Genomic DNA, 17509 nt, shown 5'->3' with positions numbered 1-17509 from the left:
GAACCTTCTGAGACCAGTTTGAACCAACTGGACAGTAAGCAGCTCAATGGGTTTTGGGTTTACTCAAACAGTTCGAACTCCCAGATAGTGTCTGTGGGTGTGTGCGTGTTTGTACAGAGTCTGAGACCAGGAAAGGCACCGGGCAGAGATGATCTCCCAAGCGAAATGCTGAGGGAGGGTGGCGTTTGTGCAAAGACTGTCCTACATGACATCATAACAAGTCTGGACCACTGGACGGTTCCGAAGGACTGGAAGGATGCCCTGGTGGTTGCCCTCTTTAAGAAGGGGGACCGCACAGACTGTAACAACTACAGGGGCATCTCACTCCTCAGTGTGCCGGGAAAGGTCCTGGCAAGGATTATTCAACATCGCCTTGCTAGGCACGCCGAGGAGAGGCTTGCGGAGCCTCAATGTGGTTTCAGGAAAGGGCGGTCCTGCACGGATGCCATATTTTCTGTCCGACTGCTACAGCAGAGATGTAGCGAATTCCAACAAGTCCTACATCTCTGCTTTATTGACCTGGTCAAGGCCTATGATACTATCAGTAGGTCTGGGCTCTGGGTTGTTCTTCGTGCTTTCGGAGTCCCTGACCCTCTGCTCACGATCATTAAGGACCTTAGGCTGGCCTGCCTACGATCCATCTTGGGTTTAATCAGGATGGATTGTGTGAGGAGCTCACATATCCTTGAAAGATCTGGACAAAGTCCCATTGATGCGCTCCTCCGGCAGACAAGGCTGCGTTGGCTGGGTCATGTAGCCCGCATGCCCAACCACCGCATGCCTAAACAGCTTTTGTTCGGCCGGATCGAGGGGGGTAAATGGGTGCGGCACGGGCTAGAGAAGAGATGGAGTGATGTGGTACAGGAGGATGTGGAACTGAATGGACCTGCTGATGACTGGTACCAGCGGTGTCAAGATCGGCCTCTGTGGAGGAAGCTTGTGAAGAACGCTACTGGGCAGTTGGAGGCAGCCGCCCTCCAAAAACAACGGCGGGGGGAGGAGCGACGCTCACAACAACGAGCGGAGCGCCGGGTGGCTAAAGCACAGCAAGTTGGTACAGTAGGGGGCACGGGTGGTGCATCAGCCAGTCATCTCAGTCGACCCGTGGCACCTGGGTTTGCCCCGTGACCTCCTGCCAGCGGCCGTTCGACACTTCACGTGGCCTCAACGCGCAGATAGCCTGGCACAAGCGTCGTAGTGACGTCACCGCCACTAAGTGGCGAATGGCGGTTGTTGTTGTATATTTAACTTCTTTCGCACCGTACGTAGCTTATCGTGCTAATCAGAGGTGGTCAGCACACTGCACTACGATCCCAGTGACCTCAGTTCAACACAAGGCCGTACACGTCGGTGGCCAATGCCGTCTGGAGCTGCCCTGGTTCCTCCGCGAGGTCACCTTGGGCTTAAACGAGCATCTTGCGCCAATGACATTGTCATCAACACCAACACATTGAGGAGAGACACCTGTAGACTGTTGAGGCTGGTGCGCAGGTGGCGAGCACTTTTTGAAGGTCATTTCGGCACACCTCGGGGGGGGGGCAGGAGCTGTGTTGGCCACCCCACCCCCTGTGGACTGCTCACCAACAGCACTTGCTCCCCTGTAGTCTTAAAAAGGGGGGGACCTTTGACTTTGTCTCTGCCTGTGTGCGTGCGTGCGGAGTAACATCGAGGTATTGGGTTTGATGAGAGTGTGTGTGATGCATCTCAAAAGAAAACCGCACAATTTCATTTGGGTGCCGATCAATAAAACATGTTTCAGCTGTTGGCAAATGACTATGGCACTGCCGTATAACCCGTCAGCTGTAGTCCATAGTGTGTGTGCATGTGCCCAAGTATGAAAAGGTAGTCGTGGTGTGGTGGTGGCGAGTATACTTTGCTACGATGCCTGCAACACCGATAATTTTCCTGCGAGATCAGACAGCACCGGTGTAAATGTATGTTTGTATCTGGCGTGTGGCAACACTTGGTCATACTTAGCCTAAAATGAATTCTCAATGCAGCTGTGATGGTAAAACATCGGCACTGGAGACAGAAACTAAATAATTTTCATTTCACCAGCTAATGCCCATTGAGCTATATAGCTCTTTTTCATAAGCGACCTGGCCACAAATGATGGCTCAATGAAGTGGCTCATCACATGGAAATTTATAACAGCCAAATACTCTAAACGCATGATTCTAAATGCGGAGGGAAAAACAAGAGAACACGGAAGAAAAGCAATGCGACCACGGGGAGGGAAACATGCAAACTTCAAATATACAGGCGTCAGGGTCGGAATGGAACCCATGACCTCCTGCATACCAAGCGAGGTAATTAACATCTCGCCACCGCAGCGCTCTTGGTAAAAAACACACACCGAGCGCGTGTGCTGCCCGCCACATTGACCATTCGTACCCGTCGTCTGCTTTAGCAGGTGCATTTGTCCCTGCAGTGTACACAGGAAAAAATCGGGGGAGGGGGAGAGCTCTGAATCGCTGTGCGAGTCCACGCATTTTGAACACGCGCGCGCCCGCCAACTTTTATTACTGCCAGCCGATCAGGGACTAATAAATAAGCTTTTCCCGCTAAGCGGAGACTTAATTGTGCAGACCCAGCGATCCCTGGTGGATAAACAGAGCGACTGCTTTAATCAAAGGCAGCTGTGATTTCATTGGTAAGAGTGGGCCCGATGTGTGCCTTCTTTACAAACGAAGTGTTTCTCTGCTCAAGTGGCAGAAGGGTTATGGTCATCTCAATTAATTGTCTCGAGCCAGCATAGGAAATTCCACATTTCTATAGTGGGAAACAGTCTGGGCATAGAACACCCACCATTGATTTTCTACAAAGTGGTACGTTATTTGTATTTGATTTCAAAGCACTGATATAGTCGATTCAAACCTTGACTAGGATTGGAAATGGAAATCTGCTGATTATTAGTTGGGCACAATGCCAGAGCACCACCCAGCCAAATGAGAAAACAACGTGATTCACGACAAACTACGCCCATTAAGTGTCCCTATGTAGCTATAGTTATTTGCATATTATAGATCTCACTTGCAAAAGTAATAATCAATCTCAACTAAAGGGCACTGGGTGAAAAGAACCACATTGTGAACATTTCCACCACTTAATCAAGGCCACGATTGGCGATAACCACCAACCCAATGCGTGTTTGAGCATGGAGACACTTTAACCATGTGTGTGCTTTTGTCTTCAAACATTGTGCCAATCTGACGTTCTTAAAAAAGATTGATCCTCAACTCATCGTATCAGCACCGGTCTTAAACACAAAGCGATGCATTCTAACTGCCTCAAGTATTGAGAAATATGCAATGCGCGACAACCAACCTACACAATTAGAACAGTTGGTTACATAGGGTGCGAAAAGAGTTCAACATATGTATGTACATATTTAGACCAGCATGGCACACAAACCTCTTACGGCTACCTCCAGGTGTTCATGACCGCAGCAGTGCACAACATATTTAATTTAAGCTAAGATGACTTCGGAAAGACATCCCATATTTTTTGGTCACGTCCACTGTTTAACCACACTTCACCAGGCTAGTCAACATTGGCGGGCGGAGGGTTTGCCAAGGACAGGTTCAGATGTTAGTCTTGGCCCAGAATCCAATTCAGATCACCCGGCTCAAAGCGCAATTGCTCTAACCACTGCGCCACTACTCCAGCCTATTATTTCTGTATCAACACTCATTCTCTAACTGCTAATTCTCCCTCGCCTGCCTTGCTCAGTCATCTGGTCTATGTGGCACGTCCCGCCCTGTGCTGTCCATCTGTAGCCCATCCTAGCATCCCCCCGCATTCTGTCATCTCCCCTCCCATCCAACTTAAAATTATTACACCTCCTTTCGCCACAGCACGCTACCCCCAGCTCCCCTTCCCCACACCCAAAGTCATTCCCCTGACACATCCGCAGTTTATCTGCGTTGTTCCCATGACAAACTGTCCCCCTTCCAAACTCCTGTCAATCTCAGCCACTCGCAAACTCATCCCAGCAACGTTCACCCCCCTCCCCAACCCCTACATTTATGTGTGTGTGTCGCTCTCTCCCAAAGCAAAACCTGTCAATCTCTCTCTGCCCCTCTTTCTATTCCTCCACTCTCTGTCTGTCCGTCTCTCTCTCTCTCTCTCCAAGAGGTTCAGAGTCAAATGTGTCACACATCCAAAAGGCTCCATAAATCTGGGTGCGTACAAACACACTTCATATGCACGCACAGGACGAACATCCCTGCACGAATTAAGTTGGGCCAACGGTGCACGAGTACGGTGGCAAGAATTTGGACCATTCCTGATGTTGACCACACTGGATTAAGAAACTCGTTTTAGGCTGAGCTGACCCAGAGAAGGCCCACAGCAGGCCGATACACGGAACGCCGTGTGGCGATGGGTGTGGATCCCAGTGAGGAATTTAACGAAAATGAGCCACAGGGATCATAGCGCACACCTACACCACCACTCCCCCAGAGGTTACCTTGTTACAACGTTTAGAGACAAGGGTGTTGAGTGTTCCTATCGTGGTTAGCATAGCAGATAAAGAAGACGATATGCCTCTTAATGTTCACACAGCTCATAGTTCCCTTCCCGCTGACAGTGCTGTACCACAAGAGTTAAAGAGCTGGACTTTGAGAACTTTAATGCGGAGGTTGGGGATCATTTCAGGGGCTGGTACACAACCCCTGAAAGCCAGAACATGGAATGTTTTGCGTCCAGATTGTGGAAGCTGGGTCGAATGTGCAACAGCTATGGGATCTGGCATCAAAAACCAATTGATGGTAGAGTGTAGTAGCATTAATGCATTGGCAATGATGACTTCCTTTTTTTTAGCCAACTCCACATCCTGCACTAAACAGTCAGTCAGTTTGTTTTGAAAAAAAAAATTCCATTGATTTAAGAAGCTTTATATAGGTTTTAAATAACAGTAAGTATTACATATTCTTGGTTCTTTCGGTAATTACATGTAGAAGGGAAATACTAACATAAAAAAAAAATAAAACAATAAAAAATGATCACGACGTTTCGACTGCAACACAAGCAATCATCATCAGGTGTGAAATCCACAGCAACACAGCAAGCATGTTTGTTATTGTTTTATATTTTGATTATTTCCCTTCTACGTGACTTTACCGAAAGAACCAAGAATATGAATCCCTGCATTCACCAAAGCTTTAAATCAAAAGTATTAAAATTACATCTCCTATTGTGACTTAAAACAGGTGGGGGTCCACCGATATTCTTTACCTCGTCTGTCAACGAAGACCTGGGATCTTGGAAGAGAGTTGTTTGGATGCAATATATCTGCGGATCATTTTCAATTCAAATTGCATCGGCAACTGGTAGGGAATCGGATGCACAAACGCACTCGCAATTATACAAGTACGTTTTCTTTTGGATTTCTTATCGGCAACATCCTTATTTCACTTCTTGCCAATTCCTGTTAACAATACACATTGTATATAAAAGAGTTACCATTGGAACCTTTTACTCCGAGCTCTCATACTCTGATGGTGCACTGTCTTTGAGTTGTGCGCCTTTTGGCGCCATCTGGTCCAACACCATGTGAGACTAGGCTCTAAGGAAAGCTGTCTCAGGTGCGGACCAATCAACTTCAAGGACAGTGCACATTATCAGAGTTATGTTTTTTGTTTGCATTCCGACTGCAGGTATTGTGGTCAATGCAAACATGACTCCTTGTAAAAAAGGTGTCAGTTTTGTTGCCAGATAAAAGGGTAAAAAAACAATTATCATATAAAAGAGTTCCCAATGAAAACCCAAATACGTAAACAATAAACTATTTTTTTTATTTTACCAGTTAAGGCCCACTGAATTATATAGCTCTTTTTCAGATGCAACCAAGACACATGATAACTCAAAGCAGTGACTTACCGCGTGGACATTTCTAGCACCCAAATACTCTAAAACACTTGTTTATACATGTGGAGGGAAAAACCGGAGGACCCGGAGAAAAATCAACGTGACCATGGGGAGAACATGCAAACTCCAAATATACAGCAGGCGTCAGGGTCGAGATCGAACCCACTACCTCCTGTATACCAGACGGGGTAGTTAACATCTCGCCACTGTGGTGTCCTACATACCATTCATGTTAGAATAATGTTTTTAAATACCACTAAGTTTGCTATAAGAAATACACTTTCTGTGCTGCCTTTCACTGTCAACATCTTGTCTGCACAGACAAACATTCGTAGGACCCTATCGGAGACCGTTCCGCAAGCCTGATGTCTAAAGCACTTCGAAAGGCACTGGTCTGTATGTTGTAAAATGGGCGAATATGAAAGCAGTGTGGTCTGCCCAATGTCTAACACGCATTGTTTTGTCCAAGTGGTGAGGGTGGAAACCAACTTCAGCTTCGCAAGATAGTGTTTTAAAATCACCGCACATTTTAAGTTTATGGGCAAACACAAAACCAGTCCCACAGTTGAGAAATGTAGGATTTGACCTGGGACCGAACAAGGATTAGCTTTAGCTCATGTTAAGAGTCGAGTGCTCAGGTTGGAATTTAAATTGAAATTAACCCCTTCCTGTTCCGAGACGACTGCAAGTCGTAGAGTGGGTGACCCGTTCACCGCTGAACCTTGGAACGCGCGAGCGAATCGACGTTCATTTTATTTAGAGGCGTAGTGTCGTTGATTTTCAAGACGTTGTACTCACCGCTCCAAACTGTACCACACACCCTCCTGCATTGCCTTGTGGGAGCCTCGGTACCGATTAAGTTACTTTATCTTTTCTTCCCGTTCTGTTCCGATCATGTACACATATGTACGTCATCGGAACAGAACGGAAAAAAAAAACTGATGACGTGGACGTCATCATGTACGTCATTGGAATGGAAAAGGGTTAATTAGCAGCAAGAATAAAACCCCTCACATCATGATTAAGATTATCATCATCAAAGGTCAAGAATCTAAGGGACTCCCTGCTCAAAACAGAAATGGAGTCCTGTTCATGTCCAGTTATGCGAATTACACATTCGTATCCAGGGGACAAGCCTCCATGTAGATTGGCCACTGAGAATTCACAATGAGATGGTACTCACTTTATCACCAAAACAAGGATGATGAGCCGAATCAACCATTAATCGGAATTTATGCAGTAACCTTCAGTGAGATGAGTGCTCCTATAATAGCCCCATGTGGCTGTCACGTTATTGTCACCGTCATCATCATCGTCGTCATCGTTCATAACATAACATATAGAATTTGGCCAAGAAAGGTTTCAATCTCGGCACAGCACATTAACTTGTAAAGTGGGGGGCGGGTGGGTAAATGGCAGGCAAAACCCTTAGCCCCCAGCCAACATTCGAGAAGAACAATCTAATAAATGGGAACACGCACATATGCGCAGGCACACACCCGCACACATGAACACGCACGCTCGTGCATGTCCATCTTCCACAGCTCGGAGAGCGCACACTCTGCTCGCCTGCCCAGACGAGCGAATGCATTTTAAAGCGGGGTTTAATGAAACAAAATAAAACATTACCGCACAGAAATATGAAATAACAAAATGACACACGCACGTCAGTTGTCACGGCAGTCAGACCGTCGGGGGGGGGGAAGGTTGTTGGCCCATAACCCCAAGGGCCTGAGTCCTGCCATTTCCCCCAACTCCTGCTATCAATCGCGCCGGGCTGACGCACACGTCGTGGCAGCTGTCCTGCTTTCTGCTCTGCACGCGGATCACACCATGGGTTGAAAGACGATAAACTTGACCCAGAAAAATAACAAATAAATCCAAGGAAAGTTTGACTTGCTTTCAATCAGACAGGACACTTTTGCCTTCTCTGTGTTTGTTGGGTGGCTTTATATACTGAATTACCAAATTATCAAGCTGCTATCTCTTTGACTTGGGCCATCACCTCTCCAGGTACAAAAAAATAGCACCACTTGGTTGAGAAGTCGATATAGTTTGGCCTATAGCGTGAAACTGTGTCTGCAAAAGGAATGTGGAATTTCTTCCACTGGCTTATGGCCGCCCAATAGAGATGAGCACTGACACGCACTCAATGAAGAAGAGACCCTTTGACTTGCTTACGCATCGTTTGTCCGTCTTACCTGGCTGCCTATCGTTCTCTTAGTCATTCTACTTATCTGTCTGCGTATCTGTCTGTCTGGACTAATGTACATGTCAGTATGCCCATCTATCCTCTCTTCCTGCCAACATGAATATTTGATCAGAATGCCCATCTATCTGGTTACATGCCTGCCTGTCCGTCAGTCTACCTGCCTTGCCAGTCTGCCCGTCTATCTGCTGATCTTTCTGTCAGACCATACATCTCCCTCCCTGCCTGTCTGTCTAGCTAGCTAGCTATCTGTCAGTCTGCTCACCAATCTGTCTACCTGCCTGTCTGCCTTGCCATCTCTAGCACCAACACTGCCTCCAGCATACACACTCCCATCAATACTCCCGGCCCTGACTCCATCTCCCTACCTCCTCTCACCCCAGCGTAAGCGGAGGCCGTATAAATCAGGGCCCGGGGCTGGCCTGGCCCCACCCGAGCTGTGCCGTGTGCATGGCCATGGGTTATGAATCAGCGGAGCCACCTGTCATTTCAACGGAGAGGCAGAGACGCCGGGGATAATAAGACACGCCCGTCCGACGTGGAGTGTTTGATGGCTCGTGGACACTCGCACACTCAGGACAAACGCTTGCGTATACAGAATACATGCGGCATAGAAGACATACATACCGGACAGATATAAACGTGTATGTATACACCACATGTAACAAAGATCACCCGTATAGCCTTAATAGTCTGTATGAGCAAGTGCGGTTAAGCGAGCACCTATGAAGGCTAGCACGGCACACAAGGGGGTGGGGTGGCCAGCACCATGCCCGGCCGCCTTTGTCTCCCTCGTGGCGGTGTTTACACCACGCACCAGGTGCTCGTTTGTGGCCGAATCGACCTGGGGGCTGCCCAGGACCGTCATTGGTGTTGACAGTGAGCGGGAATTGAGCACAGATCGCTGGGTTCGTAGAGCAGCTGACTTACACACACATGTGCGTGCATGAGATAATAATATACAAACAGGGTACATGCACACAGGTAAAAAAAACACGTAATAAGAACCTTTTCGCACACACGTATGATGCACAACTTCCGCAAGACAGACACAACACACGTGACACACACAGCACAGACACAATACGCGTGACTCAAGACACACAAACAAACAACAAACAAACACACACAACACGTGCCCAAACAGCATCTTGTAAGTTATACTGCCAATCACTTCTTAACAAACCTGGCCCTGTTCAATCCAACTGCATGCTAACCAGCCCAGGAATATTGAAATCAGATGCATCTAAACAAACCCAGCTGTGTGGGTACATCAACAAGCTTTGGCTCACAGAAACCGAACTCTATGGAAGCCCGACTCTATGGAATCTGCACGTTAAAAACACAACCATTGTACCTCCGATGAGCACGATTGGACGTGGCTCAGCAAGGACATTGAACAATAAAATGTAATAGAAGCTGAAGAGGTAACCAAGAAGCACCGAGAAGCGCATGCTTGGAGTTACGCCGAGACACAGAAAGCAGAACACGTGAATTAAGAAATGAAAACAAATCATAAATGTGTTAAGGAAACTGAATGGGCTTGGGCAGGACACATCATAAGACGCAACAGCTATTGTGCAGGTGAAGGAATGTGGAGGCCTTCATCCAGCAATGGATCGTCAACAATAAAGAAAACCAGATTACAAGCTTGTACGCATGGTTCTATCAAACCTTATTACATGTCATTCACAGGAGAGTGTGTCGCAGATGACATCACTAGGACAACGGGCACTCAATTCTAAGCCAGAGTCAACCAAAGGGGAGGCCCAGAAGAGATTAATATACGCATGTCCATAGCTAGGAAATGAACACGAGTCACCAGAATTGGAGAGCAATACATGAATTACAATACCATCATGCCTCCAAGACAAAACAAATATCCCCTGTATACCCGATATAGATTTTCAGGGGGGTAGCTTTGTTAGCGAGCACCGATCAAGGTCAAAACGGCACACGAGAGAGTAGCGTGGTCAGCACCTCGCCCGGCCACGTTTGTCTCCCCAGTGCCGATGTACACATGGCGCACGAGGTACTCATTTAAGGCCAAATCGACCTAAGAGAGGGCCAAGACTTGGTTCGCATATTATTCGCCGCTGATGTTAGCTGTGGATGGGAATTGAACTAAGGCTGCTGGTTTTGTAGTGGGGTGCATTAACCACTGCACTGCCACAACCCATACAACAAACACGCAACACAGCACACAACCTACAGAGCCTGATGACATTTGGATCACGCGTTTACGTTACCAGACCTATTGAATGCGCAGGAGCATCCTTCATCAAGCAGCATACAGAACAAGGCTGGCACCACGAGTAGACTGGGAACGCACGCGGTGACGAATTCTGCATGGCCCATCGAGAGTGAGCATTGGAGGAGAGCATGTGTGGCGCGCACCTGTGACGATGAGGCACTCGCTAGGGCCCAGCACCTCCGTGAAGAGTCGGCTGACGATGAGCTCGGGGTTGATGATAAAGCGGATCTCCTCCTGCACCAGGCCGTTGCCCAGCACCCCGCCACCCACGTACTTATTGGCAAAGTCCACCTGGCGTTCCCACGCACAAACACAACACGCCCTACCTAGTCCTGCAGGCTGTCGTCGAGGCAAGTGCTGCTGGCGAGAAGCTATATGCATACGGACAAACAACAACAACCGCCTTTCCCAACTAAATGGTGATGTTACCACGACACTTGTGCCAAGCTAGGTGCATTTTGAGACCATATAAGGCTCACTGGCAGAGGGTCACGGGACAGACCCAGGTGCCATGGGTTGATATTCAAACACACACACATTATCTATTGATATAGATATACAAATATCCCCATATAGCATTTAAAAGACTATTGCAGCAAGTGCTATTAATGAGCAGCTATGAAGGATGGAACGGTACACGAAGGTGATGATGGTAAACATTCCCGGCCAAAATTCACATCGCACTGGGTACTAGCTGTCCCGACCTAGTGAAGGCTCAGGACCGGTTCAGATATTAGTCACTGTTAACGTTCGTAAGTGGGATTAGAACTCGTGTCACTGGGTTCGTAGCGCAATGCTGCTCCCCACAGGATATTATCATCACTAAGAATCACAATCCCTTTGGAAAGAGAGAGCCAAGAGTGTCTGGTTATGTAAGAATTACTGCAAAAAAGGTCAAAGTATTTTTCTGCTCAAAAGAGTGTGCATAGCCACTCATCTCTATTGGCAGCCCACAGCCTTTGATAGAAATTCCAAATTTCAATGGCAGGAGCCACTTTATTATAAGTCAACAATAGGTCACTGAATTATTGTCGTCAGAATGAGGCCTCAGTGGACCTTTTATCACCAAAATAACTCAAGTAAATCCTGCGACAGAGTGACTGACAGCTGAACATAAAATATATAGATGCTTGGCTCTACGATTATAACACAATAATGCAAAAGACCAACTCTTGCATATTATGCCACAGACGCTTGATCATCCTTTCCATTCAAACAGTTGGTACGCTGTGGAATTCCTCTCAGAAATTATTGGGTGGCTGTACTTGGAATCGAACCGTTGACTGCACGCATGGACATGCTGACCAGTAGGCTACGGTCGCAGAGCTAAAGAACTAAAACACATTTGCAGGTCATGAATAAACTTACGGTAGCAATGGACAGCTGCAGAATGTGTAACATACGATTATGTGCAATTTTCGTATGTGACAACTTTTTTCAATTTGATTTCTGAAAAAAAACGTGTTTGCCAAGATTGAACTGGAGTCAGGAGAATGGATAGAGCATAATGGCTGGATGATAAATCAGCAATTTGAGCTTGGGTACGCGTGGTGCATGCGTCCGTGTGTCTTTTATATGGGAGCGATGGTGCAGTGGTTCGCGCAATGTGGCAAGAAATACCAGAACCAGTCATGGGCCTCCATTTAGGTTGACTCAGCCATACATTATTACCTAGTGCAGTGTGTAAACATCAGTATTGGTATTGGCTACAACGTCACGTCCAGCGACAGTCTATATCAGCTACAGGGGGAATCATCGTCTTTTGTTTAGTTCAAATGCAATATATGCAAGCAAGCATATGTATTTTGGCAGGTGTATGCCGTATAAGTGGATATGTATTATGAACACGTGTGTACATATTTGGTTGCGTGAATGTTTGCTAAGAGTCGGGAACCGTAGTGTAGTGGCGAGCACCCTGTGCCATAAACCCGGAGATCCAAGTTCAATTCCTGTTCATGGCCAACACCAGTAATGACTACCTGATTCAGTCCTGGGTCTCAAATAGGTAGACTCAACCTCAAATGAGTACCTAGTGCGATGTGTAAACATAGCCACTGTGGAGACAAAGGCGGCCGGGCGTGGTACTGGCTACCCATCCCTTCGTCTGCCGTGCCCGCCTTCATAGGTACTGGCTAACAGCACTTGCCCCAACAGTCTGTTGAAACTCTATTGGTAATCTTTGTCTTCGTTTGTTAAGATAATTGATGGAGTGGTTTGTGTACTGTTCCACAATTCCATAAACATAGATTGCATACCTGGCCCATCACATCATTGGTAAATACGATCCAAGTCTACCCCTGAGCCTTCCCTACCTTGACTCAGCTTTGAATGAGTGCGTTGTGCACTCCAGAAACATTACCCTGGACAAACACAACTCGGCTTGCAGCCAGTTGCCCCATGCTGGACTTAGCAGGTGCTCTTGGACAGCACTTGTTCCTACGGGTAAAGAGGCTTGAAGATAACAAAAAAATTCTCCTGTTTGTAACACACTGAATACAACCACATTTCTACTCGTCAGATTATTGGTACTAAATGCATAGGAAAACATGGGAAACATCAGTTAAATTGCTGCGCAATGTTTAAATCCGTTGACCAATGGGTTTTCTAGACCATCGTTTTCGCAAAACACGGACTTGTCTTAACTTGTGAGAGTGTCATCAGAAAGGATGTGGTCGTCCAGTCAACAAACATCACTGTGTAGGATGATTATCCTACAAGCAAACGCATTCTGGGAACACCAGTGTGCCAAATTACACGAATAAAAGTGCAGCATCATCATATTAATCATTATTTACCACAACCAAAGCTTTTTTCCTTGGTAGGAAAGCTAAAGCTTTCTGCTCTGCTCCATAACTTAAAGCTAGAACTTGCATTCAATGGAAATGTTGATACTCAAAACGCCACAATAAGCCATACTTTTAATAATATAACTCTTCGCCAAAAGCTCAAAGAGCCAAACTAATGCAAGCTACCGGAGGAGTGTAACAGTGGCAGGGAGAAAATAAATTCCCCGACCCAACGAGCATTGCCATCTCGGATGTGCCGCTGCTGTTGGACCAACGTAAATAATGGGTTTGGAGCAGCATAATGAAATCATAGCGACATAGTCTAGATGGAAATAATGTTGCCGCTGGGCAAGGCTGCCTGCGCAAGTACCACCACCCCAACGCACGCACGCAAGCACGCGCGCACGCACGCGCGGGCCACTGCACACACAGAAGCATTAAATGAATGCCTCGGGACGTAAGCATTGTAGGACCGCAACTAGGCAGCAAATTATATCTTCTGTATCCACTCCATGTTCCGAATATTCTGTATCTACCATATATATGTTTAGTATATCATGTACTGTTTATGAATTTATATATTTTGAACATAATCGGGCACGGAACAAGCACAAATCAAACACAATTACTGACAATTAATAAAAGTAAATGGGCTTGAGCCAGACAAATCACGAGATGGGAAGAAGATGATCGATGGGCGAGACTGGTGACGGAATGGCAGCAAAGGGAGAGAAAAGTGTCCACGGGGACGACCGCTGTGGAGGCGGAGCGATGAAATCAGTTCAAGTGCAGGAGAGGAGCGAGATGGACGAGGGATGTTCATGAAGTGGGGGAGGCTGCTATAAATTGCTGCTTTAAATTGCTGCTACAAACTTACAAACGATACGCCACGTCGTTGAGCTATCGATTGTGGCCAGGTCGCTTCTGAAAAGAGCAGCGCTATAGCTCAGTGGGCCTTGCCTGGTAAAATAAAAATTATCTATATATATAAAAGTCTAAAATTGTCTGTTTGTGGGGTTGTGTGTGGCTTTGTGTGTGTTCGCGTGGTTGCGAATGATTTCGCCCTCCAACGGTGGGGTTTACGTTAAATAAAAATAGCCAGGTACCACGCCTTAAGCTCCGCCGTGAGCAAGCACTATTCCTTTTCACATCCATCCACTTTAAATTAGTTTAATTAGCGATTTAGTGCGATTTGTGTGCGTTGCCCATTCATGTATTTATTTATGGCGCGTGCACTACCATACTAACTCACACCTTTGGTGGGGGGGACGGCCCATGCCAAGTCGCACGCCTTCGGTGGGAGTGAGGGGGACATCTTCTTTCGCGTAAAAAATGCTATAAAAATACACTAAACGCTGAGGTAAATGCTTCACTGTGTGATGTCCCCCCCACCCCGATGCGTGCAGTTACTACTATACAGTCGGTAGATGCTACCACTATAGGCTGTAGATATTATTGGAGAGCGGCTGGGGAGATCGCGGCTGAGGGGGGGGGGGGGGTCAGGGGTAGCAGCCCAGCCCCAGCCTGCCAAGGTGCCACCTTGGCCGGCTGGACAATCTAGGTGAGGCCGGAGGCTCTGCACGGGACTAGGCCTCACCACGCCACTATCAGGTGAGTACTTTGTGGTATAGAGTCGATAAATACTGCTATAGAGTCAGCATGTACTACTGTAGTGATAGCAGGTACCACCACAGTCGGTATGCACTGCTGTAGTGATAGCAGGTACCACCAGTCGGTATGCACTGCTGTAATCATAGCAGGTACCACCACAGTCGGTATGCACTGCTGTAATCATAGCAGGTACCACCACAGTATGCACTGCTGTAATCATAGCAGGCACCACCACAGAATGCACTGCTGTAATCATAGCAGGTACCACTACAGTCAGTACGCACTACTGTTAGATTTTTAAGAGTAGTTGTGAAATATTTTTATGGCCCGGGCAGCGCCGGGTATATAAGCTAGTTAAAAATAAAAACGGTTTACATAGTTGTTTAGTTAAATCCAGCAGTGGATAGACAATAGATGACGATGGTTATATATGTTCAGTGTGGTCATCATACGGAGTGTCTGGATGTCACCATGAAAGTGCTAAATCTCCAGGCTCGGGGCCTCCAGTAGAGATGAGCACCACCCCATTGCTTGTTTGAGCAGAGAGACAATTTGACTATAACTGTACACTGCAGCTGACCCGGTCAGTCAAGAGCTTGACTCTTAATTGGAAAATCGCATATTCAATTGATGGCTAAGGGTCAACTCGGCTCACGATCCTCCTGGGGTAAAAAAAGGGGGGCTACCACTTTGGAGGGAAGACTACGAAATTCGTCCTATGGAGAGAATTGCCCTCAGTATAGGAATGTGGAATTTCCACCACTGGCTCAACGGCTCTTAATGGGGATGAGTGCCACCCTCATGCAGGCAGTGACACATGGATGCGAATGTGGGTGAAGTGGCTCGGCAGAAAAATAGAGTTTCCTCTTTTGGTTGCAATATTTATGAAGCTGGTAGCATTTCGCTGCAGCAGTAGTGATTCATATCACTGGCAGCATATATAAATATTACACAATGCATTATTGGATATTTATATAAAAAGTTGACTTTTTAACTGGATGGTTATGGAGGACTGTGTGTGTGTGCCACCTGTCACTGTGATAACAAACTGTGCTGAGGACGTGAACGTTATAACCCAGTCCCAGTTATATTTATATAACAAGTGTGGATACATACACACAAAGATACCCCTTATAGACTGTTGGGTCATATGCTGTTTGTGAGCATCTAGTAAGGTCGCCATGGCATCCGAGGGAGTGGATGGCCAACACCGCGCCTGGCGGCCTTCGTCTCCCCAGTGTTGATGCTTACACACGGCACCAGGTACTCATTTAAAATCTCAGTCGACCTAGGGGAGGCCCAGGACCAGTTCAAATATTCGTCACTAATGCTGGTCGTGAGCAGGCATCGAACACGTGTGTCGCCGGGTTCGTAGCAGGGTGGCACTAACGACTGCGCCACCGCTTACCACTTAATTGCACACCGCTCGCTCGCACACACAGAGAAGCGTGCAAATGTGTGAGCGAGTGTTCCAGGCACACAAGACTCACCTGCAACATCCCCTTGCCTTCAGTCTCAATGGTGCCTGCATTCTGCACCTTCAGGTTGGTGAGCAGTTTTCTGGATCTGAAGGGTAAGTGACATTGAGCAGACGTTTAATCATTTGCAACTCCTCAGCTCAGTGAATTGTTACAATTTGGGGTCACGACTCAATTCAACAATCAATATTGCTTGGCCTTGTTTGTATGTATGCATGGTCTTGTCCTGTCTGCAGTGTTGTCGCCTTTGTACTGCCTGCTGTCTCGTTTGTATGATCTCTCTCCCTTCCATTTGCGCTGTCTGTCATTTGTCACGTTTCGTTTGTTTGGCCTCATCTGTACTGTCCGTTTTGTCTGAATTCACTGAGCAACACTCTCTCTGTACTGCCTGTCCCGATTGTTTTATTTATGTGTCTTGTCTGTGTAGTGGTGATACGCGCTGGGTGTATATGTCGTGTGCCAGCGCGTATGTACGGGTGTGTGTGTGGTGACGCGCGCTGACGGGGAGGAGCAGGCGTCAGTGCGCGGGTGGGGGTAGTGCTGCTGATTGGCTGTGTGCCGGTGACGCGCCCAGAGGGAGTGATCGGGTAGCAGCGCGGTGTGATTGGTCGGGGAGTGGAAACACGCGCTGAGCGGAACCGGATCGTAGGGATAGCGCGTGGGGATTGGGTAACTGAGGAGCGGTGCCGACGTTGAGGTCCGCATCCGCTCCGTCTCCCGGGAAGAAGAGGTATATAAGGTGATGCACAGAGGAGCAGGGGGCAGAAGTGGAACCATCTAAGAATGAAGACGAAGGTGTAGAGATAGAGCCCGGAGAGGAGAGTAAGGGAGAGTAGAGGAGAGTAATGGAGAGTAGAGGAGAGTAAGGTATAGTGTGTAGCCAGCGAGAGAGAACGGTCTACACGAGCTGAGTAATGTATAGTGTGTAGCCAGCGAGAGAGAACGGTCTACACGAGCTGAGTAATGTATAGTGTGTAGCCAGAGAGAGAGAACGGTCTACACGAGCTGAGTAATGTATAGTGTGTAGCCAGAGAGAGAGAACGGTCTACACGAGCCGAGTATGCATACGGTGTAGCCAGAGAGAGAGGAAGGTCTACACGAGCCGAGTATGCATACGGTGTAGCCAGAGAGAGAGATGCAAAGTCTACACGAGGCGAGTGGAGAGTGTAGCAGAGGCGCAGAGTCTACACGAGGCGAGAGAAGAGTGTAGCCGAGGCGCGGAGTCTACACGAGGCACAGAGAGCCAGCAGCACAGAATCCAGAGAGTCAAGAGAAGCGTAGGGTGAAGAAGAAGAGGTCA

At 47.4% G+C, this 17509-nt stretch overlaps 1 protein-coding gene across 3 annotated transcripts in view; it reads right to left on the bottom strand.

The window, feature by feature from the left end:
• The window catches only part of PARG (poly(ADP-ribose) glycohydrolase), a 148077-nt gene that overhangs the window by 29582 nt on the left and 100986 nt on the right, over nucleotides 1-17509 (bottom strand). For all 3 annotated transcript variants that reach the window (XM_078603548.1, XM_078603547.1, XM_078603549.1), the window contains 2 exons: nucleotides 16222-16297; nucleotides 10478-10625 (listed from right to left, as the gene is read on the bottom strand). In XM_078603548.1, coding sequence (XP_078459674.1) covers nucleotides 10478-10625; nucleotides 16222-16297 — 224 coding nt within the window. The remainder of the gene's footprint in view (nucleotides 1-10477; nucleotides 10626-16221; nucleotides 16298-17509) is intronic.

This window comes from Lampetra planeri, chromosome 20 (assembly GCF_965212315.1).
Source record: "Lampetra planeri chromosome 20, kcLamPlan1.2.h2, whole genome shotgun sequence".
Classification (NCBI taxonomy): Eukaryota; Metazoa; Chordata; class Hyperoartia; order Petromyzontiformes; family Petromyzontidae; genus Lampetra; species Lampetra planeri.
The sequence above is the reverse complement of the archived record's forward strand: the minus strand, read 5'-3'. Positions and strand labels throughout refer to the sequence as shown.